Source organism: Microtus pennsylvanicus, chromosome 13, assembly GCF_037038515.1.
Source record: "Microtus pennsylvanicus isolate mMicPen1 chromosome 13, mMicPen1.hap1, whole genome shotgun sequence".
NCBI classification, from domain to species: domain Eukaryota; kingdom Metazoa; phylum Chordata; class Mammalia; order Rodentia; family Cricetidae; genus Microtus; species Microtus pennsylvanicus.
This window is the reverse complement of record NC_134591.1, coordinates 64,047,711-64,072,864: the sequence shown is the minus strand read 5'-3', so window position 1 is coordinate 64,072,864 and position 25,154 is coordinate 64,047,711. Positions and strand designations below refer to the sequence as shown.

Here is a 25,154-nt window from a genome sequence, read left to right as displayed (position 1 = left end):
AGCTGACAAGTGAATTCAGTCTCATGATTAGTGACCGCTCCACTTGGCTTCAGCAGCAATGGCGCTCTGGCTCCCGGGGTTCTTAGAACCATTTGGGTGTCGTATCTATGAACCAATGTCCCAAGTCCTGATCATAGGTATCTATGTCTGGGAAGAGTCCCCATGGGGTTTCAGGTGGCTTGAGCTGCAAAAGAGACCTCCAACATCAGGGTGGAAGCCTGTCCCAGCTCACACACAAGATGCTTAAAAGAAGCAGGGTACTGGTACAGTTACACGGCAAAGGGGGGATGGGAGGGAGCCTGTGCTTACCCAGGGTTCTAGTTTTAAATATTAATGACTCTGCCACTTACTCTCTCTTTCACCTTGACTCAGTCCTTCCTAGCCTCCTTTTTCCCACCTGTAAAATGGGCAGAAAAATCTTTATAGGGTGCCTGTGAGGTAGGAATCTAAGTTTTAAAAACTGACCCAATTTAAAAACAAAAATATTTATTAAGTAAACATACCATGGTACATGGATATTACAAAACAATGACAAGGAGGATATGCAAATGAACAAGTCCAGAATGTACTGTAATAGCACAGAAACATAGAGAAGGTTATTTGATTGAAGGTGCTAGACCCCCATCCGAATGAGTTTAAGCAAGAAGGAATCCTGCCAAGAAAATGTCTCGGGACTCAAGAGAAAGCATGCAGGAATGCCCTCTGGCCCCAGGAGGCTGTGTCTTCTCGTCTCTCCGGGCTTCTTCGGTGCAGTGATTCTCAACCTGTGGGGTCGAGAGCACTTTGGCAAACCTCTCTCTCCATAAATATCTACATTACATTATGATTGATAACAGTAGCAAAATTAGTTATGAAGTAACAATGAAAATAATTTTATGGTTGGGGGTCAGCAAAACATGAGGAATTGTATGAAGCGGGTCGCAGCATGAGGGAGATTGAGAACCACTGAAAATGGTTCCTCTCTGGCCTCTGCTTTGCCTAGCACATCTGCCTTCTTTGAAAAGCCATTTGTCTGCCCAGGTGGCCACCCCACCCACTCACTTTATACACAGACATGGTCACAGCTCTGGAGTTTAACTGACTTCAGTACGTGGCTTGTAAATCCCCAAACAGCATCCCGAATCCACATTGTCCAACTCTCACCCCTTCAGTTCCTATCAGAGGATTGCGGGGAGCATCAGGGATGAGCAATCAAGAGTCAGCTGAGCAAGCTCTGCTCATTGGTAACAGCCCCGCGAGGTAGGCCGCACCTCCCAGCTAATAACACTAAGAGGCAGAAAGTCAAATTCCCACTTCCTAGACAGCACCAAGCACAGATGAGCCTTGAGCCTGAGTTTGTAAGATGCCAAAGTTCAAGTGTGTTGCTTTAGCTACGTAGTCACCTTCAGCTAGGGACAGTCCATGGCCATCACCCCAAACCCAAGCAGGTTACCAGCTTATTGGAACAAACCCCATGCTTGTCTGACAGACAGGAATCAACTGACCCAAAGTCAAGGGAACACTAGCTGGAAGAGGACACTGGCTGGAAGGGGACGCTGGCTGGAAGGGGACGCTGGCTGGAAGGGGACCCTAGCTGGAAGGAAGAACATTTAAAAAAAACCATTTTTTATGGTTTATTTAATGTGCATTGGTGTGAAGGTGTCAGATCCCCTGGAACTGGATCTTCAGACAGATGGTTGTGAGCTGCCATGTGGGTGCTGGGAATTGAACCCAGGTCCTTTGGAAGAGCAGTCAGTGCTCTTAACTACTGAGCCATCTCTCCAGCCCCCAAGAACATGTTTTTTAAGGAACACAAGGCTCAGGGAACCAGGAAAATTTCTCAGAGGTCTGAGTCTGCCATTCCTGCTCCTGTTTAGAGAGCAGGAGAGGACCTCGTGTGAATGTAATAGTTCGTGTATTTTGAATCTGAAATACCCTGCACCTCCACGGGGCCATGTTTGTCTTGCTCTGTTGCATTATTTTGTATGTATATTTATGTGTATATGGGGGAGGCGGGGCATGTGCGTGACACAACATGCATGAAGAGGTCAAAGGACAACCTGCAGAAGTCTGTTCCCGTTCCACCATGTGGGTTCTGGGATCCAACTCTGATTGTCCGTGTTAGCAGCAAGTGCCTTTACCTGATCTCACTGGCCCAGGGCCGCAGTCTCTGTGTTCATTCTCCCATTATTGATGTTATTGTGGGAGCCTGTGGAACCGGGAGGAGGTAGGACCCGGCTGTAGAAATGGACAGCTGGCGGGGCTTCTGAAGATTGTACCCAGCCCCAGTTTAAAGGGCTGCTTTGTCTCCTGGCTCACTGCCACATAAACAACCTCTGCCTCCTGTTCCTGCCACCAATAGTCTGAGCTGCCCCGGCAGGCCTTGGTTGCCATGATGGAGTGAAGTCCTCTGAAACTGTGAGCCAAATAAATCTCTCCTTCCGTCGGTTGTTTCTGACAGAAGGGCTGGCCACAGCGAGTGAAGTGTGACTAACACACTTGTCAAAAAGTCACCATCAGGTGTTCAGGGGTCACCAAAAGAAGCTGGCGCCTGCCCGCAGTTGAAACTGCAGAGTCCAGAGGGAGCTATCTCTCTCCTAGACGCTCAGGCCTGGCTGGAAACTTAGCTGCCTGGGGAAATCCGCTCCCATCCTAGCTTCTGGTCAGCTTTTGTATTATTTCCTCTGGTTACATTTGAGATAAGTTTCTGGGTCATCAGAGGCTTCCATCAAACCACTTCCTCTAAAAGCGTCACAGAGATCTTGTACCTGGGGGTGGAGAAAGCAGGGCACTATCCTAAACCTACTGTTCCCACAAAGATCCTCCACAGGACCAGTGAAGCGATGCTCGCCCATAACTCCTCCCCTGCCTGCAGCAGGAGGCAGTGCCTAATACTACGGCTGCGGCCCCAGTCGGAAGAACTGGGTAACTCAGAGTCTAAGCCCAAGGTTTGGCCCTAGCCGGGATGTCAGATTCAAAATCTCTGGATGAAGCCATCAGCCACAGTCGCTAGTATTAACCCACAGATGAGTAAAAAGAAGCATTCAAGTTCGGTATTTTCCAACATGCTGGCAGTGCCGTCAACCAGCGTCTCTGTGAGAAAGGAACCTCTGCCCTCAGTGGTCCGCCATGGTCCCAGGAGGGGTTGTCCACAAGCAGAAACCTCTCACCTCCTAGCTCAGGCTGTGAGGTCCACGGAAGAGGAGACTCTGGGTCTGTCTTTAATAAGACAGAGATTAATTTTTTAGCAACATGACAGGAGTCTGGTCAACCGGAACCATCACTTCGGTGCCCGTGTCAGTAGTGGCCCGGGAGCACTTCCGGCTACTGCGCATGTTGTAAAACTTTTCACTGAGGTGCTTTCGGAACTTCTTGGTAAGAAAGCAGTAGATTACAGGGTCTAAGACACAGTTGGTGCTGAGGAGGCAGAGGGTGATCTGATGGGCATCATTAATAGCCTGGTGGAAGTTGGTCTGGTAGCCCAGCTCCGCGAGGGTCCAGGGCAGCTGGACCATGTGATGGGGCACAAAGCAGATGATGAACACCGCCAAGACGGTGCAGACCATCCACAGTGCCCGGCGCTTCACTTCAGGTTTGCGTTGCTGCTGTACCTTCCGCGTGAGCAGCGTGTGGATGATGACCAGGTTACAGTAGAGGATAAGAAGGAAGACGAGGAAGAAACAGAATGCGATGAAGACGTGAACCACAAGGATCGGCACACTGCGCGGCTCATAGTGCTCAAAGCAGCGGGTGATGTTGCCTGAGCCGTCTTTTGTGCGAACCACGTTGGTGGAATCCGTGGCCAGGAAGTATAATGCAGTAGCCACGATGGATATCCAAATGACCACGCACAAAGAGATGCCACGCTTGCGGGTGGTGGACTGAGCAGTCTTGATGGGATAGGCCACTGCCTGGTAGCGGTTATAAGTGATGACACCCAGGAAGGCCACACTACAGTAGGTATTGATGAAGAAGAGGCAGCCAGCCAGGTTGCACAGGAATTTGTGTAGAATCCAGTTGCCTTCATTGTAATAGTAGACAATCCATAGCGGGAGGGTGATCAAGAAAAGCAGGTCGGCAACGGTGAGGTTCACCATGAAGATCTTTATCTCGTTCAGTTTCTTGGAAGGGTACAAGCGGGCAAAGACCCATAGCACATAGCTATTGGCAATCACCCCCAACACAAAGATGACACTGTAAACAACCGGAAAGAGGGTGTATCGAAATTCAGAATCCACACGGGAGGATTCATTTTGCTCCATTGCTTTGGGCTGGAAGGGTCACCTGATCATGGGGTGCTGTATATGCCTAGAAGAGCATGCAAAGATTCTGGTTAATAAACAGCCAATGAGGGAATCCTCTACCTCAAATTGCAAGGCTCTTTGCTACAGTTTGAATGTTGGGGACTTCTCTAGAATTCATGTTGAAATGTAATCCCAAGGATTAAGAGAGAGTTGATGAAGGCAGAGCCTACATAAATACAGTTAGCTGCCTATGAGATGATTCAGTGACTAGAGGTGCCTGACGCCAAGTCTGGTAGCCTGATTGGATCCCCAGGACCTACATGGAAGAAGCCAAGAACTGCTTGTACTAGTCACCTGATTTCTGTGTGTGTGCCTCTGTGTGTGCTGTAACTCCAGTTCCAGGGGACCTGATGCCCTTTCTGGACCTGCACCAGGCACCAGGCACACACTCGGTGCACAGGCATGCAGACAAACACTCACATGCATAAAATAAATAAAATAAAAAGGGTATTAAAAAGTTCATATTGCAAAACGTTTTAGGATAGGCCTTGGGGTACACACCTGTGGTGGAATTCACTTAACAGGCAGAGGTGGGAAGATCACCATGGTTTTGAAGCCAACCTGGTCTAGGAAAGGAGTTTTAGGACAACTTAAACTACATAATGACAGTCTGCCTCAATTTTTCTTATCCATTCAAAAGATAAACAGCTATAGCACAGTGGTCTGTTGCTTGGCATGCATGTGACCAAGGGTTGGACCTCCAGCCTACCCTCCTACTCCACCCAAAACCCAACACACCAAAACTATAAACATCCTTCAATATGACTGGCCAGTGCCTATTCAAGAGTCATTGTCACGAAAGACAAAGAAAGCCTGAGGAACTGTCGGAGATTATGGAGATTATCGGAGATTGAACATCGATGTGGTCAGACACGGTGACTCACATACGTAATCTCAGCACGTGGGAGGCTGAGGCAATAGGATTAAGTGAATATCAGGCCAGCCTGGGCTACATAGTGAGTTGAAGACTAGCCTGGACTATAGCGTGAAACTCTGTCTCAAAACATAAATAGATCACACAATTACACACACACACAACACAAACACACACCACAAACACACACACACACACACACACACAAAGCAACAGAGAGAGAGACAGAGACAGAGAGACTAAATGCAATTTAGAATCCTAGATTTTATCTTGTAACAGAGTAAACGTTTAACTAGAGAAAAAAATCTGATAAATTTCAAATAACAGCCATGATTTAATTATTAATGTTGCCTCAACATGAACTTCCTGGGGCTGGGAGTGAAGCTCGGTGAGGGAACACTCACTCTGATACATGTTAATCTTGGCTTCCCCCTCCAGAACTGAAAAAAAAAATCAGTTCTGTGTTTTGAGAACTGTATTTGAGGTCTGTAATATTAGGGAAGGCTGGGGGAGGGAAAGCATGGCTCCTATTCGCATGGTGGCATACACTTTCAATCCTAGCGCCAGGGAGGCAGATCTCCGTGAACTGAACAAGCCCAGCCAGAGCTACACAGTGAGAGTCTGCCTCAAAAATAAAGAAATGAAATGAAATGAAATAATCCTTTACCCTACTTCTCAGACTCTACCCCATAGTTTCCCCCACTGCCCATGCTCCTTCAAAGCTATGTCTCTCCCTTTATTCTATAAAGGCTGCAGAGTGGGTGTCACTTAGCCAAGGTCACACCTCTGTTCCAAAGTGGAGTCAGGGGTCCTCCTCTTGACTTGAATTCTGTTCCCAACACCCTTGTGGGTGGCCCACAAGTGCCTGTAACTCAGTCCAGGGTTATTTACACTCACATGCCTATAACACACACACACTATTTATAGAAAAAAACAGTGTGGTCTGGATCTCAAACCCATTTGTTCCCCCATCCATCCGTCCAGCCATCCGTCCAACAAATATCTCTGAGCGCCGACTCCCTTTGGGCATACTGAAGAGCACAGCAAAGCCTTGCTTCAGGGAGCACATCCTGAGGAGAACAGCTGAAGGAATTCAGGGAGCCACCACACAAAGAGCAAATGGAGGGCTGACAGGAAGAACAAAGAGAGATCCGGGAAACAGGGAGCACTTCTGAGAAAACCTAGATGAGGATGGTGCAAACATTGCAAGAGAGATGTGCTTTGTGCATGGTGCCAGGACTGAGGGAAGCCACCACATGGCCCCTGCCCTGCCCTCCAGCCCTCCAGCTGCCACTCTGCTTGCACCCTGGGCCACCTTCCCAACAGTCTCCGGCTAGAGTGGCTTCTCTGGAAGGACTTCAGACCTATCCAGACCTCACAGTTTCAAAATCCTCAGGCTGCCTAGAAGGCTCTTGCTCTCTCTCCTTCCCTCCCTCTCCTCCTCTCTTTCTACCTTCCTTCCTACCGTCCTTCTGAATGCTGATAGAAACCAAGGCCAAGGCAAGGGCTCGACCTCAAAGCCACGGATTCTGGTTAGTTCCCCAACTTGACTGGCCTAGAGTCATCTGTCGGGATGAACTTCAATAGAGAAATTACCTAGATCAGATTGGCCTGGGGGTATGTCTATGGGACCTTGTCTTGATTGTTAATTGAAGTAGAAAGACTCAGCTCTCCCTGCTCCTAACCAACCCCTAGACAGAAGGTACCAGCAAGCAGCACCCTCTGTGGTTCTTTGACCTTGAAGTAAGTTCCTCAGTTGGAGATAAGGCTGTGGAATAGCAAGCTGCTCTCTGCCTTCAGCTTCCAGCCTTGACTTTCTTCAATGGCAGACTAGGGTAGGCCAAGCAAATCCATTCCTCTTCTACATTGTTTTTGGTCAGATTTTTTTTGGGGGGGGGGGGCTTTGGGATTTTTTTGTTTTGTTTTTGTTTTATCCAGATAGGGTTTCTCTGTGTAGCCCTGGCTGTCCGGGAACGCACTCTGTAGACCAGGCTGATCTTGAACTCAGAGACCCTCCAGCCTCTACTCCTGGAGTCCTGGGATTAAAAGGGTGTGTGCCACCACAGCCCAGCTTGGTGAGAACGTTTATCAAAGCATCAGAGAGGAAACTAAAACAACCCCCATTCCTCCATTCCTTTCACTTGGCCGATTTCCACTCATGATTCAGACTTCGTATGGAGGCTGAGCCACCTGTGAGAACCAGAAACTGCTCAACATTTATTCCCAGAACTGAAACCTAATGCACAGGAATGAGCGAGAAACCTTGTTAATGACACCCAATGTTATGGTTTGGGTCCCTTTAAGAGACAAGCCACACCCACTCCCTCCCCCATCCGCTGAGGCAGGCTGATCTTCAGCTTCCAGCCTGAGCTCGTTCTCTTTTCCATCTTCCTCTCCGAGAGGCAGCTTCGCTTCTGCCTCTCTCCCCACTTCTCTGCTTCCCCCCTTCTCTCTCTCTCTCTCTCTCTCTCTCTCTCTCTCTCTCTCTCACTGTCCCCCCTTCACCCTTCCTCCTCCATAACCCCCTGAATAAACATTCAACCTCACCCTGCATGTCGTGTCTATCCATGTTGCTGTCTTCTGCCCGCCTGCCATGTGTCTCCCTGCCTGGAGCCACCACTGCTCTGAGACCAGCAGCCGCCCCTGCCTGGGACTGGCTGCTCCCAGGGCCCGCTGTCTGCCGCCACATGGCCCGCCACCACCACGCTCGGGCTGCCGCTCTGGGACCAGCAGCCATTTCTGCCTGGGACTAGATGCTCCCAGGGCCCACTGCCTGCCACCACATAGCCCGCAGCCACCATTTGGGACTTACAGCATTTCTGCTGCCTACTGCCACAGGGGATCTTGCAGCATTTTTTAAAAAAGAACAACACCCATCCCTTCAAGAGCCTTCCGCAGGGAAAACACTTGAAAGAGACTAAATACAAGTACATTTAAAGGAACAATTTGTTGCCATGAAACTTTACTGAAAATGTTTTCTATGTCTCTGATCTATTTAGCAGAACAGTAACTTATATGTCAAATCCATAGGTCTCAGAATTCCTGATAAATCACAATAATTAAAAATATCTTAATATTTAATAATTTTAATTATTTTAAAAAATAAATAATTTAAAATAATGATAATTTTAATTTAATATTTTTAAATAATTTTTAAAGTTTTTAAATAAAAAATAAAAATTCATTCTAAGTCATATTATAAATTATATTGCCAGTTATTCTAAATAAATAATTTTAAATAATAGTCATTTTGATTTAATGACTTAAAATAATTTTGAAAATCCATTCTGAGTCATACTGTGAATTATTTGCTAATATAAGAATATTTTTGTTGGGGGAGGGGGAGGGATATGGGAGGTGGTGGCGGGGAAGAGACATAAATCTTAAATAAATAAATAAATAATAATAAATAAATAAGAATATTTTTGTTGAAGATTTGGTTTTGATTCTTGTTTTTTTTTTTTTTTTGGTTTTTTTAAGACAGGGTTTTCTTGTGTAGCCTTAGCTATCCTGGAACTGTAGACCAGACTGACCTCAAACTCACAGAGATCCGCCTGCCTCAGCCTCCCGAGTGCTGGGATTAAAGGCGTGCTCCACCACCGCCTGGCTTCTGCATTTTTAAAAGAATATTCTCACTCTGTTGTCCAGACTGGCATTGAACAGGGTCAAATGTCCTCTTGCCTCAGTCTCTGGGATAGATGGGACTGCAGACGCAAGCCATCCTCTCTGACAGAGGACATATTTTATGCTGCTTCCCCCGGAAATTGCTCCTTCCACTCTCCAGGGGTGTTCCTAAAGTAGTCACAGCCTAGCAGTTCACTAAGGGTAGAATGTGAGAACTGGGGGGCCACGATGGGACCACGTAGAAAGGATCTTTATAGCAATACTAAAATGTTGCTTTTCTTTTTTTTTTTTGCTCTTGCTGCTATTGTTTTGAGAGATGTCTCACGCCATAGCTCTCATTGGCTCAAATTCATTAAATAGCCCAGGCTGGCTGGGCTATGACAGTGCATGCCTTTAGTCCCAGAACAAAACAAAAAAATAGATGAGGATAGACATTGAAATCATGATGCTCTTCCTGCCTCAGCCTTTCAGGTGCTGAGACTACACATGTGAGTTATCATACCCAGCAACCAATTTCCTTTTTTCCTATGTCCCATCTGCTCTGACAGTGCAGCAGCAATGGTGAGCAACTGTCAGGCTCCTAAGCACAGATCAGTGACATCAGATTACAAAGGGAAATAGTGACTTCTTCACAACCAAGGACTTGAAGGGTAAAAACAGAAAAATAAATATTCAACTGGTTTTGGTGATACACACCTTTAATCCCAGCACTCGGGAGGCAGAGGCCGGAGGATCTCTGTGAGTTCAAAGCCAGCCTGGTCTACAGAGCAAGTTTTAGGACAGCCAGGATTACACAGAGAAACCCTATGGGGAGGGGGGGGGTGAGAGAAAAAAAAGGAGGCTGAGGCAAGAGGATCAAGAGTTCAAGACCAGTCTCAGTTACATAGAGAGTTTGAAACCAATCTAGGCTACACTCAAACATAAAAACAAAAACCACAGTAATAAAAAATGCATGCATATATAAACACTTAAAATGTTTAAATGTCTTTGATAAATCAAGAAAGTTATTTGTTTAAACGTTTTATGTTTGTTTATTTATTTAGAGTATGTGTTCCTGTGTACACAACTACCATGGTGTGTGTGGCTGTCAGAAAACAGCTTTTGTAAGTTGATTCTTTGCACCACATCATCTGGTCATCTCTTACGCCTACCGAGCCATCTGGTCAACCTGGAAGTTATCATTTTTACTAAACTTAGGCATTAAGCATGCATCTTTTCAGTACTCTGTGTGAGATGGATAATATCTACAAAAGGCTTCTGCAGCAGGGGAAGCATCTATGCAATAGTTTGATCTGCGAGCTGACCTTGCTCTGAATCACCCTGGCAGAGGAAAGAAAGACTGGGCTACATGTGACCCTTTATCAAAGAACCAAAACAGACAGACAAACAGACGCATACTTTCGGGGAGCCTAATTGGGAAGAAGAGCAGATCATGGGAGGGAGACAAGAGAGGGCAATGGGGTGAATGTGGTCAAGATACACTATAAACGTGCGTGAAAAGCTGTAATAGAACCCATTCTTCAGTGTAATCCATGCATACTAATAAAAAAGTTTTTCTGTGTAGCTTGGCTGTCCTAGAACTCACTCTGTAGACCAAGCTTACCTCAAATTCACAGAGATCTGCCTGCCTCTGCCTCCAGAGTGCTGGGATTAAAGGTGTGCACCACCTCCCGACTTCATAAAAATATTTTTAAAGTCAAAGGAAAACGTCTTCAATTATCTGAACGAGCCCTCTGTCTGAGCTCGAGCCCTCTGGGGCTCAAGGGTAGAGCAGGTACCCTGTGTGTTCAAGGCCCAAGCTCCCTCCCCAGCACAAGGCAGGGAAAAACCTTCCTCTCACCAGTACTTGGCAATGCAGCAACCGGTTCCTGCAAACAAAGCAGCTTATCACCACGTAGTGGAAGTGGAAGCGGCTGTGGGCCGGGCGGTGGTGGCGCACGCCTTTAATCCCAGCACTCGGGAGGCAGAGGCAGGCGGATCTCTGTGAGTTCGAGACCAGCCTGGTCTACAAGAGCTAGTGCCAGGACAGGCTCCAAAACCACAGAGAAACCCTGTCTCGAAAAAAAAAAAGAAAAAAAAAAAAAAAGGAAAAAAAAAAAAAAAAAAAAAGGAAGCGGCTGTGAGGTCCCCCGCTGTCTCTTATTTAATCCGACATTAAAGAGCTTTGTAAACAATGTCCAACAGATGCCACTCTTTTCCCTAAACTGTTTATTTTATAAAATCCAGCTGTTTTCTGTAAAAAAATGTATTATTTATGTTAAGCTAGGTTAGTTTGGATTTGGTTTGGTTTTTTTGTGTTGTTTTAAAAAATCCTAACTGTAATGTTTCTCCACACACACACACTCCCCGTACTGGAGCTCAGACCTGGGGCGTTAGCCACGCTAGGCAAGATCTCTGAGGATAAGCTACATCCCAGCCCATATGGTGAACAGCAGTAGGTATAACCACGAAACACAAAGGTCTTGAAACTGCCAATCAGTAAAGACACACCAGAGGCCAGAAAACATGCAGAGCCCTGGCTCATAGTCTCGCCTCCTCTCCTTGGGAGTCAAGATGTCCCCTTTTCTGAGCCTTTCCTCTGTCCTGCTGGAACCCCCCAAAAGTGTGGCTCCTGAGGTGGGAAGCATTTCTGGTCTGGCTCTATCTGAGAAGGGCAAGGAGCAGGGGCAGTACACAGCTGGGCTGTTCGGAGACAGATGTGGTGAAATCGTGTCCCTACCCACTACCCACACAGGAAGTCCCTTCCTTCTTGTGGGTCTGAGCACCCAGTTAATAAGACAATGATGACTGTCTCCAGAAAACTCTCCCGGACATTGCGGGCCCTGCCCTGTCAGGCCTGCCTAGGCTGAGAAAGCCTAGGGCTAGGTGAGTGAGGCACACACAGGATGTGCCCAAAGAAGCCCCAAAATTTTATGTATCAACCTGAATAATACTTCAGTGTGATTGTTTTTCAGCAGTAGGGGTGAAATCCAGGAACTCGCAAGTGCTAACCAGGCGCTCTACCGCTGAGCTGAACCCCAAGTTCTTCCTTAGCTCTTTTGGTCTCACTAAGTTGTACAGGCAAGCATTGAACTTGGGACTCTGATGAGCTGGGACCAAGCCTACAACACAAAGCCCAGCTCACCACATGCTTTAGATAGTGATCTGTTTCTTTGTTTCGAGACAGGGTTTCTCTGTCTGGCCCTAGCTGTCCTGGAACTCGCTCTGTAGACCAGGCTGGCCTCCAACTCAGAGATCTTCCTGCCTCTGCCTCCTGAGTGCTGGGATTAAAGATGCGCACCACCATGCCTGGCTTAGATACTGGTTTCTATGCCATTTCCTCACCGTGAAGCAAGCTTCCTGAGAGCAGACACTAAACCGTTTTCATTTCTTCGCTCCCAGTGTCCGCGGCCAGGAAATGAATAAACGAAGCGCTAAGCCACCAGCCACAATTTCAAGGTAAATGTCAAAGAAAAGTTTTTCCGGAAGGGGGGGGCAAATGGGGGATAAAATGAAGTGGGAAGAATGGGGTTTCTCCTGCCATTAAGATATCATTTATCATTTATTTGGTTTATCATTTCTTTACTTGTAAGTGGCTTTAGGCAAGTCATGTGGTCCTCGGAGCCTCTGTCTCTCCAGGTGAAAAAAACCCTGACAGTGGGAACATAGGCTAGCGCTCAGTTGTGGAGCGCTGCGGGTTTGATACAGGAAACCCTAGTTCTGATATCCAGCTCCACATCAGTGTAGGCATGGCGATGCACACCTGTAAGCCCAGCACTTGGGAGGTACAAGCGGGAGAATCAGAAGCTCAGGGTCATCCTTAGCTAGGTAGGAAGTTAGAGGCCAGGGAGTCTAGCCTGGGCTAAGGAGTCTATCTTTAAAAAAAAAATCTTGGCCGGGCGGTGGTGGCGCAAGCCTTTAATCCCAGCACTCGGGAGGCAGAGGCAGGCGGATCTCTGTGAGTTTGAGACCAGCCTGGTCTACAGAGTTAGTTCCAGGACAGGCTCCAAAGCCACAGAGAAACCCTATCTTGAAAAAAAAAAAAAAAACAAAAAAAAAATCTTACTGGGAATGGTGGCACATGCCTTTAATTCTAGCACTAGGGAGGCAGAGGCAGATGAGTCTTTCTGAGGTTGAGGCTAACCTGGTCTACAAAGAGTCGTAGGACAGGCAGAGCTAGGTAGAGATATCCTGATTCAAAAATAATAATAATAAAATAAAATAAATCTGACACTTCTAACAAGGCCCAAAGATGAGAGTACACAGTGCCTAAAAGCGGACCTGAGCCCAGCTGGTCAGCTGTTGTTCCTCTCCCAGGTGGCTCATCTGTTTGGAGCCAGAGAAAGAAACTGTGGGTATCCACAGACCCAGAGCTCTGCATACCAGCTCTTCCCAGCTCCAGACAGTCTCTAGTTCATTCCAACATAGCTTTCAACACCTGAGTCCTTAGTCTGTGGACGGGGCTCCCGTCAGTGCCCAGGCTGCTGCCCCTTGCAGTGTGGTGAATAACCTTTCTGTTTAAAAAAAAAAAAAACTAGTTTGTTTTTTTTAATTTAATTTGAAAAAGCAAGCTGAGAAAGCACAGACACTTAGAAGGAGGGGAAGGCTTGAACCCTGAACAATTTAACCTTGAGCACAGTTCCCTGAAGGGTCAAAGCTCTAGAACTGCCCAGGCCCCACCCTCAGGTGGGAGCAGGTAAGTTACACGTATTCTTGGAAGCAGCTGGATCATGCCATTTAGATCTCTACCCCATACCCACTAGCATTACTAGCAGCCCTGAGGAAAGGGCTCCCTGCCAGGACAGTAAAAGGGGAGGCACCATCGGGGGCTAGGCAGAAGGAAAAATGCCCTGGTTAGTGCCCGGAATAGATACTGGGCTGGAAAGCTGGGTTCATCATCGGGCCAGCCCTGTTTTGTGAAGTCAGTTGAGGGCAAGGGTAGAAATGTCTAAATATTTATACTGTAAATCAGACACGTATAACTTCGTTCACAAATCTTGCATCTCCTTGCAAACCCTCAGGCCTGAAGGTGCATTCACCAACAGGGCATGGACTAGAAATTGCATAGAAAGGAGAAGCCATGCCTTCCACGAGGGCACCACCACCTGGAGTCAACTACCCCTTGCTTGGTTGCAAGTGTTAGAGCAGAGCCTGCCCACCTCAACCCAGGACCCTGGACGCCCGTCACTAGAGAAATCTCAGGCATTGGTTCTTAGCTGGGATCATATATCCTATGCAAACCAGATTAGTAAAATGTGTTTGTACTCATCTTTTTCTAGACGAGACGCCTACGGTTCCAGGAAAGAGTGTGGGATTAGGAAAGAAAACAGATCTGTCCATTTTCACAAAGTTGGGAAATGGCAGACTGGGACTCTCCAAAGCCACACTGTGGCCCAGCTGGGAGCCAGTTGCCCCTTGACTAACATCTCAGGGTTTGCAGATCTGTCCTAAGACCTGGGAAGAGTTCAAATGCCTGTCAGGAGTCAGGCATGGTGGCTCGAACCTTTGGTGCCTGTAATGGTCTGTGATGTCCCTTTAAGAGACAAGCCATGCCACTCCCTCCCCCTTCTGCCTAAGCAAGCTGATTTCTCTCTCTCTCTCCCTTTCTCTTCTCTCTCTCTCTCTCTCTCTCTCTCTCTCTCTCTCTCTCTCTCTCTCCTGTTCTTCCCTTTCCCCTCAATAACCCACTAAATAAATATCCAACCTCACTCTGCATGGGTGCCCATCCATCTGTCTCTCCTCATGGGACCAGCTGCCCCTTTGAGGTCTCTCACCTACCATGCGGCCATGCGGCTCCCTGCCTGGGTCTCTCTGTCCCTCATGGCCTACTGCAGCCACTTAGGGAACTGCGCAGTCCCTGCCTGGGACTGGATGCTCTCAGGACCTGCAGCCCACTGCCTGCTGCTACTTGGGGGACCTGCAGCATGGTCTAGGGACCTGCTGCCTGCTGCAGCCACTTGGGGACTTGCAGCATTTTACTTTTACCATAACAGTGCCAACACTAGCGAGGTGGATGCAGGAGGAGCTCCTTTGAGGTCTATATAGTGTAGTGAGTTCCAGGCCTGCCAGTGCTACACAGTGAAATTCTTTCTCAACAAAATAAAACTGCCAAATGCTGGCAGGAAAAAATTCCTTTGTCCAGGACCCTGCAGCTTTCTTTTCAGCCTGAAGTCAGGAAGAAAACGAGCAAAAAGAAGGGTGGATCTGCTCTGCTAACTCCAGCCCTAATGAACTGAGCTGGGTTAAATCCTCATTCAATCAGCAAACCCTCTCCTGTCACTGAGAGTCTATGTCCTTATTAGCAGTGTGAATACTGTATTTGTTTTGTTTACATGGGGTCTCATTATGTAGCCTTGGCTGGCCTGGAATATACTAGGCAGACTAGGCTGGCCTTAAATGCACAAGGATCCTCCCAAACGCTGGTATTAGAGGTGTGCACCACCACATCCAGCTTGCAATATGAATGTGTTTATTTATTTGTATACAGTATTCTCTCTGCACGCATGCCTGAACGACAGAAGAAGGCATCAGATCTCACTATATAGATGGCCATGAGAGTCACCATGTGCTTGCTGGGAATTGAACACAGGACCTCTGGAAAAGCAGCCAGTGCTCTTAACCTCTGAGCCATCTCTTCAGCCCTCAATATGAATGTTTTTTTAAATGGACTTAAAGTCAGGCGTGGTAACGTGCCCCTGATTTCCAATACTCGGAGGGTAGAGGCAGGAAGAACGGCAGATGAAGGCCAGACTTGACTACCCGGTCAATTCAAGGGCTGCCTGAGCTACAGAAGCTATAGTATGAGGCCTTTTAAAAAGGGGCTGGGGGGGGGGGCTGGAGAGATGGCTCAGTGGTTAAGAGCATTGCCTGCTCTTCCAAAGGTCCTGAGTTCAATTCCCGGCAACCACATGATGGCTCACAACCATCTGTAATGGGATCTGGTGCCCTCTTCTGGCCTGCAGACATACACACAGACAGAATATTGGATACATAATAAATAAATAAATATTTAAAAAAAAAAAAGGGGCTGGGGGTAAAAGAATGAGCCATGATGGTATGTACCAGTATTTTCAGCATCTGGGACACTGGAGCAGAAGGTGTCTTGTGTTCTGGGACACCTTGGTCTACATTATATAGAGCTATATAGTGAAGGTCTCAAAACAAAACAAAAAAAAAAGCAGAGACCAGACCCCAAGTTTGGTTCTTACACTGCAAACACCAGAGGGAGGGGGGAGTAAAGGACCAAAATAGCTGTTTCTTTACACTTTAAGCCCAGCACTCAGGAGGCAGTTCCATCCACAGAACCCACATGGTAAAGGAGACAGCTGGCTTGTCTTTTGACCTCCACACATGGCATGGCTCATAGATGTGCACACACACACACGTATATAGACAAGGAAATGCAACTTTAAAGTAAAATCTTTTAATCTTAGAGGCCATGTATCCATACACAGCACATGTACAACACACACACACACACACACACAGGAAAATAGGAGGAAAGTGTTGAGCCTATAGTAGGTGCTCAATAAACAAATGAGTTACCTCCTGTTCTGACTCCCCCACTGCCTCCTGTTGGTGTCCTGGCTGGGCCAGCCACGGCAGCCAGACCCTTTTAGTATCCCCTCACAGTGTTCTCATTGCCATTTCTCCAAGATGTGAGAAGAACTGAGGCCAGATGAAGGGATCAAATACCTTGATCATGAAGATTCCACACCAGATTCCCTGCAGTCACGGCACTGTGCTGACCAAATTATTGACTGCAAAATGGAGATCTTTGGTAAGGACAGAGTCCCGGGGCTGGCGCCAGAATGAGCCAATTTTCCCAGTTGCTGGGGATCCTACCTTGATCCAGGTGTGACTGTGTGTGTGTGTGTGTGTGCGTGTGTGTGTGTGTGTGCGTGTCAGGTGTGTGTGTGCGTGTGTGTGTCAGGTGTGTGTGTGTGTCAGGTGTGTGTGTCAGGTGTGTGTGTGTGTCAGGTGTGTGTGTGTCAGGTGTGTGTGTGTGTCAGGTGTGTGTGTGTCAGGTGTGTGTGTGCGTGTGTGTGTCAGGTGTGTGTGTGTGTCAGGTGTGTGTGTGTCAGGTGTGTGTGTGTCAGGTGTGTGTGTGTCAGGTGTGTGTGTGTGTCAGGTGTGTGTGTGTGTCAGGTGTGTGTGTGTCAGGTGTGTGTGTGTCAGGTGTGTGTGTGTCAGGTGTGTGTGTCAGGTGTGTGTGTGTCAGGTGTGTGTGTGTCAGGTGTGTGTGTGTCAGGTGTGTGTGTGTGTCAGGTGTGTGTGTGTGTCAGGTGTGTGTGTGTCAGGTGTGTGTGTGTCAGGTGTGTGTGTGTCAGGTGTGTGTGTGCGTGTGTGTGTCAGGTGTGTGTGTGTGTCAGGTGTGTGTGTGTGTCAGGTGTGTGTGCGTGTCAGGTGTGTGTGCGTGTCAGGTGTGTGTGTGCGTGTGTGTGTCAGGTGTGTGTGTGTCAGGTGTGTGTGTGTGTCAGGTGTGTGTGTGTGTCAGGTGTGTGTGTGTCAGGTGTGTGTGTGTCAGGTGTGTGTGTGTCAGGTGTGTGTGTCAGGTGTGTGTGTGTCAGGTGTGTGTGTGTCAGGTGTGTGTGTGCGTGTGTGTGTCAGGTGTGTGTGTGTCAGGTGTGTGTGTGTGTCAGGTGTGTGTGTGTGTCAGGTGTGTGTGCGTGTCAGGTGTGTGTGTGCGTGTGTGTGTCAGGTGTGTGTGTGTGTCAGGTGTGTGTGTGTGTGTGTGTCAGGTGTGTGTGTGTCAGGTGTGTGTGTGTCAGGTGTGTGTGTGTCAGGTGTGTGTGTGTGTCAGGTGTGTGTGTGTGTCAGGTGTGTGTGTGTGTCAGGTGTGTGTGTGTCAGGTGTGTGTGTGTCAGGTGTGTGTGTGTCAGGTGTGTGTGTGTGTCAGGTGTGTGTGTGTCAGGTGTGTGTGTGTGTCAGGTGTGTGTGTGTGTCAGGTGTGTGTGTGTGTGTCAGGTGTGTGTGTGTGTCAGGTGTGTGTGTGTCAGGTGTGTGCGTGTGTGTGCGTGTGTGTGTCAGGTGTGTGTGTGTCAGGTGTGTGTGTGTCAGGTGTGTGTGTGTGTCAGGTGTGTGTGTGTCAGGTGTGTGTGTGTGTCAGGTGTGTGTGTGTCAGGTGTGTGTGTGTGTCAGGTGTGTGTGTGTGTCAGGTGTGTGTGTGTCAGGTGTGTGTGTGTCAGGTGTGTGTGTGTCAGGTGTGTGTGTGTGTCAGGTGTGTGTGTGTGTGTGTGTCAGGTGTGTGTGTGTCAGGTGTGTGTGTGTCAGGTGTGTGTGTGTCAGGTGTGTGTGTGTGTCAGGTGTGTGTGTGTGTCAGGTGTGTGTGTGTGTCAGGTGTGTGTGTGTCAGGTGTGTGTGTGTCAGGTGTGTGTGTGTCAGGTGTGTGTGTGTGTCAGGTGTGTGTGTGTCAGGTGTGTGTGTGTGTCAGGTGTGTGTGTGTGTCAGGTGTGTGTGTGTGTGTCAGGTGTGTGTGTGTGTCAGGTGTGTGTGTGTCAGGTGTGTGCGTGTGTGTGCGTGTGTGTGTCAGGTGTGTGTGTGTCAGGTGTGTGTGTGTCAGGTGTGTGTGTGTGTCAGGTGTGTGTGTGTCAGGTGTGTGTGTGTCAGGTGTGTGTGTGTCAGGTGTGTGTGTGTCAGGTGTGTGTGTGTGTCAGGTGTGTGTGTGTCAGGTGTGTGTGTGTCAGGTGTGTGTGTGTGTGTCAGGTGTGTGTGTGTGTGTGTCAGGTGTGTGTGTGTCAGGTGTGTGTGTGTCAGGTGTGTGTGTGTCAGGTGTGTGTGTGTGTCAGGTGTGTGTGTGTGTCAGGTGTGTGTGTGTGTCAGGTGTGTGTGTGTGTCAGGTGTGTGTGTGTCAGGTGTGTGTGTGTCAGGTGTGTGTGTGTCAGGTGTGTGTGTGTGTCAGGTGTGTGTGTGTCAGGTGTGTGTGTGTGTCAGGTGTGTGTGTGTGTCAGGTGTGTGTGTGTGTGTGTCAGGTGTGTGTGTGTGTCAGGTGTGTGTGTGCGTGTGTGTGTCAGGTGTGTGTCAGAGGTCAGCTGCTCTGGGTATTGTTCCTCAGGTTCAGTCTTTTGAGACAAGGTTTCTCACTGGTTAAATTTCCTCTCTTCATATGCCAAATGATGAATGAGAATTTAAAAAGTCTATGGCTGGATGTAGTGGTACACACCTATAACCCCAGCTTTTGGGGGATAGAGGCAGGAGGATCAAGAATTCAAGTCCCAGCCTGATCTACATAGCAAGCTGGAGGCCAGGCTGGATTGCACAAGACCTGTCTCAAAAATAAATAAATGAATAGACAAATAAATAAATATAAATAAATAAAATCAAAATCTTCCTATAGGGTGTTGTTACCAAATTGACAGACTCTTTCCCCACACAATGCCACTAACAAATTACTAGATTGTTCTAGCAGCAGAAAGGAATTTGTGTATGCAATGGTCAGCAGAGACGGGTACTCACACTCTAAAGAAACTGTCTCTTCTAGCAGGCTTGGAGCCTGAGTGCTTACTAAGGTCAAACAATTGGGGGTGGGGGTGAGGGGAAGCATCTGCAGCCTTCCAAACCTTCCAGGAAGATTTCCAGGAACCTTGGTGTCCTTTCTTCTCTTCTCTATTCTGGGCAAGGCCCAGCTTTGTCATGGCAACCAGTAGGGATTTATTTATCATCACAAAGATCTCAAGGTTGTCTAGAGTGCTAACATGGCGCCCAGACCAGTTGTCTGGGGCCCTTTGCTTCAGTGTGTGGAGACCTGTGGTCATCCGATGGTCAACAGCTGGGCGCATGTGGACATCGGGCTTTCGCCTTTTTGCAAGCAAGCAGCGTCAGATTGGCAGAGCAAGGAGCGGTTGGTATTTTCATGGTTCCGACTGGTGACTTTGTTTTAACGGCCAAGGGAGCTGCTCCCTTCCCACTGTCTCACAGGGCTCGCCCTAGTAACGAGCAGCAAACCCACAGGGCACCACACCGCCCAAGAAGCCTCCAGGGTGGTCAGAGGGAAAGCACAGTCGCTGGAGCCAAGGGAACAACGGTCTCAGCGGTGCCACCCACTGCCACCTTGAGAGACTCTCTCCCCCAGGTAGAACCTCAGGATTTTTATCTGTACACTGGGGGGGTCAGGGGCTGGAGAGATGGCTCAATGGATAAGAGAACGAGCTGCTCTTCCAGAGGTCCTAAGTACAATTCCCAGCACCCACATGGTGGCTCACAACCATCTGTAATGAGATCTGATGCCCTCTTCCTGGTGTAGACAAGAACATAAATAAATAAATAAATCTTTAAAAAAAATAAAATAAAAACTGGGGTGTCCTGCTAGCCTCCAAGAAGGACTTTGAAAGGGAAGGGAGGACACAGGAGGCGCAGGGCAAAGTTTGAAAAACAGGGAACACATTTGGGCTGTGTGAACTAGAAAGGGCTTTGCACAAAATACTGACGAATTTCCTGGATCAGGCGGCTGATGTCTTCTCCAAAGCTTGGAGGAAGGCCCAACTCCTGTAGACCTGAACACCAAACCACAAATATAGACTCTAACCCAGCAATCTCAACCTTCCCAATGCTATGGCCCTTTAATACAGTTCCAAAGGTTGTGGTGACCCCAACCATAAAATTATTCTCTTTGCCACTTCATAACTGTAATCTTGTTACTGTTATGAATTGTAATGTAAATATTAGTGGTTTCCAATGGTCTTAGGTGACCCCTGTGAAAGGGTCATTTGACACCCCCCCCCAAAAGGGGGGCTTCTTAGAGGCTTCTTCTATCCTCATGATTCAGAGAAGTGGCTGCTCAGAGCAGCTGTGCTGGGCGCCTAGCATCTGCTCTTAGGAGCTGGTTCCACTTCCAGTGTAGACTCCTGTCCACAGAGCCCATCCACCTGGGCTCCCAGACTCTAGCGGAGTTACTGCCCCATCTTGGGCCTGAGCCTCAATCCACTGAGTGGCCCTGAATGGAAAAGGATGGAGCAACGGCCTTCAACAAGAGCTCTGCAGGCCAGGAGAGGGGAGGTCTTTAATTCCCATAAAAAGATAAAAGGCTGGGGAGGAACTGGGAGGAATAGAGGCAGGGGAAATTGTCAAAATAAATAAATAAGAATGAATAATAATAGTAATAATAAAGATAAAACAGACCCCATGCCAGGGACTTAACGCATCTTGACAATCAGGAGGGGACATTTGCCCAGGAGACACATTTGCTCACCACCGCCGGGGACTGGGAATCCCTTCTTGCCCAAGTCCTCACTGATCAGATGGAGTGATCAAGGTGACTGGGGTAAGGTCACAGCTGGCTGATGGATCACTGTCTATTCCAAACAAGGACAGTTTTGATGCTACTATCTTTTCATTTACCTAGTAGATATTATTTGGAGAGGGAGTACTGGAGGGGGGGTCTCATGTAGCCCAGGCTGGCCTTCGTCTTGCTGTGTAGCTAAGGCTAGCCTTGAATTCCGGATCCCACCGCCTCCCCCTCTGGAATGCTGGTAGCAGAGATGTGCTTGCCACACCCAGCTCGGTGCTTTTCCTGAGCACCTGTGGTGAGAAGGTGCTAAGGGTGAGAAGACACGATGAGCAGTGAGATCTTTGGTATCAGCACAGTGGTGACACCATGTTCCTACTGCCAGCAAAGCACATCCACCCGCCTTCTTCGTTCACCTCGCCACAAGCCTGCAAAGTCAGGACTTTTAACCACAAAGGAGAAGAGTGAGGCCCTTCAAGTGCCCAAGGCCCCAGTTTATAAGCAAAACTGAAGCCACAGAAGGCCCAGGCCAGTCACCTCTTTTTTCTGGGTACCCAGAGGAAGGGATTCCCTCTTCTCTGGAAGTCAACCCCTACCCACTTCCAACATACTCTTTCTTGGGCCTTGACCATCTGGAGCACAGCTGCCGGTCCCTTATCCCTCATTAGTGAACAAGGCCCTGACTAGCAACTCTGGTTAGTCAACCTCACCCCACCCCAACACTTCCTGCCAGTGATGGACAGCCAGTACCACACTGGGCTCTGTCTTCAACACCTGAGAATTAACATCACAGCTGTTTGTGGGCTTAGTCCTTTGTACCAGTGACCCAGGTATCTTCCTTGTCCTTCTGGGATGTGCAGAAGTGAGTGAGGTCCCAAGCACTCAGCCTTGTCCCAGACCCTTTTGCTCACCCTCCCCACCCGGCCCGAGAAAGAGAAAAGCCGGCAGGAGAGCCCACACAGAGATGGCTAAAAACTTGGCCAAGGTCACACAGCTGTTAAAACAAAGGGCAGCCTGCTGCTAGTGGTCACCTAGCTTCATCTCAGAAAAGGCCATTTCCCTGGAAGGATCAGTCCCAAGAAACTCTGCCTAAATCAGGCCTGATGAAAGGGCAGAGAAGCCAACCCCTCAGAAGGCTGCAAGAGGGTTGAAAACCAAAGCCTGGGGCTGGAGAGACGGCTCAGGGGTTAAGAGCACTGGCTGCCCTTGGAGAAAGCCCAGGTCCTGTTCCTGGCACCCACTTGGTGGCTCCCAACCGACTCTAACGCCAGTTCTAGGGAGCTGACCCCCTTTTCAGAGCTCCCTCAGCACCAGGCACACACATGGTGAGCATACACACGGGCAGGCAGAACACTCGTGCACATAAAGTAAAGAATAAATCTTTAAACAGTGAAAAGATAATCTGAGACTTGCCTGTACTGCGCAGGGAGATCAAGGCCAGCCTCAGCGGTTGGCGGTTGGCGGTTGGCGAGACGGGGTTGGGAGATAGCTCAGCGTAAAGGCACCTGCTGCTAAGTCTGAGAAGGAAAGTCAGTCGCCAGACATAGATGGGCGAAGGAGAGAACCGACTCCCACAAGCTGTCCTCTGACACACGACACACGTGCACTGTGACACACACAAACACATACAATAAGCAAATAAAATGTAATGAAAATCAAAGAGAGCTAAAGGCAGAGCTCCTTGGTAGAGCACTGCCCAGGAACGCATACAGTGCTGGGTCTGGCCTGCTGTACAGCAAGAAAAGAAAAAAAAAAACCCTCTTTTAAACATCTTGGCCTGAGAAAGATGCCAGAAACGTTCTTTAAAAATCCAGCCACCAATCCGCTTCTGTGTGGCCAGGGGCCATGACTTTGGCCTCCTGAGGATATCTGTGTAGGATTCTCCCTTGCCCAGCCAGGACTGGAACCTTCCTTACCTGTAACATTCAATGTAGGCTCTGCGTGTCCCTCGGGGTCTAAGCCGGAGCGCTGTGTGACAGCCTGGCAATTGCAGAAGTGAGGAAACACAGCATATCACTGCCAAGTCACCCCTGGGAGGAAACACAGCGACCCGGGGCCTCTCCAGCGGATGCCACAGGAACCTCCAAGCTGAGCCAGCCAGACCTGAGTACTGCAAGGGTTTCCTGCAGAGCAAGCAAGGGGCAGAGTGGGTATAAGCAGTAGCCACTGGGTCAGGGTGTGTGGGGAGGGGAGAGAGGGAGGGAGGAGAGAGAGAGAGAGAGAGAGAGAGAGAGAGAGAGAGAGAGAGAGAGAGAGAGAACCAAAACCAAATAATCAGTTAGTACAAAGAGGAGAGAGAGAGTCAGAAGGGAAAGGAGAGGGAGAGGAGAGGGCAGGGGGACGAGAGAGGGAGGAAGAAAGAATGATGCAAACAGGAACGCACGAGAGGAATGAGAGGGAGCAGAGACTGAGACCGAGGGTGTGAGGAGAGAGAAGGGACGAGCTACAGAGAGCGTGCGCTGAGTAGGCACGGATGAACAACTGAGTGTGTGCGCCTCTCCGTAGGGCAGAGAGAAAGGGAGAGGCCACTAAATAGGAAAAGGATGGGAAGGGAGCGCTGGAAGCACAGTTGTGCTCATTAAGACTGGGCAGGGCATCCCTGGTGACCAAGAGGCATGGGCCCAAGAAGCCTGTCGGAACACAGAGCCACGGGGCTGGAGCAAAGAGGAAACTTCTCAAGTCCCTGAGCCGGAGGTTGGCTGCTAGGGAGTTTATGGGAGTAAGAGAGGGTGAAGAGGTGTGGGCAGCTGGGGTTGAGCCCTAGTGAGTGTGTGAGAAGGTGAGTCGGGGGAGGGCTTCCAAGTGCACAAAGGAGCGAGAAGCCAGAGCCCCGTGCTTTGGTTTCCTTCTGTTTAACACTCCTTGCTTCAGCCAGCTAACCAGCCTATAGAGAGCAGTCAGCACCAGGTCCCGATAGACTCTAGCTAAGGACGCGCACCCCTCAGGTACCAGTGGACCCAACACCCTCCTACACACTGTGGGAAACTGAAGCCCAGAAAGGACCAAAGTCTGTTTTACAGTGACACATGGCCAAACCGAGCCAAGAGGGCAGGGCCTCTCCACACACACTCCCCACCGCAGTTCCTGAGTGGCTGGGCTAGCCCCTTGCTGCTGTTGTCAAATGTTGGTGACATTCCTTATCGATGCCAAAATGGCTCCTTCCAGGTCAAAGCCTCATTAACGTGCTTCAGCCCCAGAACTAAAACAACAGGGTCTGTGGCCTGCATTTACAGTCCCGGCCCTGAAAGGTGGAGACAGGAGGACAGGGGTTCAAAGCCATTCTTAGCTATGTTCTGAGTTCAAACTATTTGCTGGGCTGTATGCCTTTAATGCCAGCACTCGGGAGGCAGAGGCAGGCAGATCTCTGTGAGTTCGAGACCAGCCTGGTCTACAAAGGGAGTTCTAGGACAGCCAGGGCTACACAGAGAAACCGTGTCTTATAAAATAAAAGCATCCTTCTTTGGCTTCTGTATGCATGTGCATGGGTTTGCACATGAGTACACACACATGAGTGTGTGTGTGTGTGTGTGTGTGTGTATCCCAAGAGAATTTTCCAAGGAACTTCACAAGCTGACTACTTAAATTCCAAATGAAAAAGCAAAGATCCAAGAATAGCCATGAGCTTCCTGAAGAATGACCATACACAAACCAGGAGGCAAGCTATGTTTCTTCCTGACATACCAAATCTCTCTCTCTCTCTCTCTCTCTCTCTCTCTCTCTCTCTCTCTCTCTCTCTCTCTCTCTCTCTAAGACAGGGTTTCTCTGTAGCTTTGCAGCCTGTCCTGGAACTCACTCTATAAACCAGGTTGGTCTCGAACTCACAGAAATCTGCCTGTCTCTGCCTCCCAAGTGCTGGGATTAAGGTATGTACCTCCACTGCCCAGTTGAAGGATCAAATCTTAATACGAAGTTACAGCATTCAGACGTGTGTTTCATTTAGCAAATGATCAACAGAGATATTTCACAGTTGATAACAATTTGTGTGTTGTATATAGTAAATGGTTATGGGATCTATCTTGGGTGACAAGGGTGTGTTGTGTGTATGTGGGTATGTATGGGGGATGTTGTATTTTGAGACAGGGTTTCTTTGTATAGCCTTGGCTATCCTGGAACTAGTTCTGTAGACCAGACTGGCCTCAAACTCAGATATCAGCCCACCTCTGCCTCCCAA

The 25,154-nt window shown here is 48.6% G+C and overlaps 1 protein-coding gene across 1 annotated transcript; it reads right to left on the bottom strand.

The window, feature by feature from the left end:
- Positions 1-469: 469 nt before the first annotated feature.
- Positions 470-23,193, bottom strand: Ptafr (platelet activating factor receptor). Its single transcript, XM_075946139.1, has 2 exons — positions 22,900-23,193; positions 470-4,287 (listed from the first exon to the last, which is right to left on the bottom strand). The coding sequence occupies exon 2, from the start codon at positions 4,239-4,241 to the stop codon at positions 3,216-3,218; it is 1,026 nt and encodes a 341-aa protein (XP_075802254.1). The 5' UTR covers positions 4,242-4,287; positions 22,900-23,193; the 3' UTR covers positions 470-3,215.
- Positions 23,194-25,154: the final 1,961 nt, after the last annotated feature.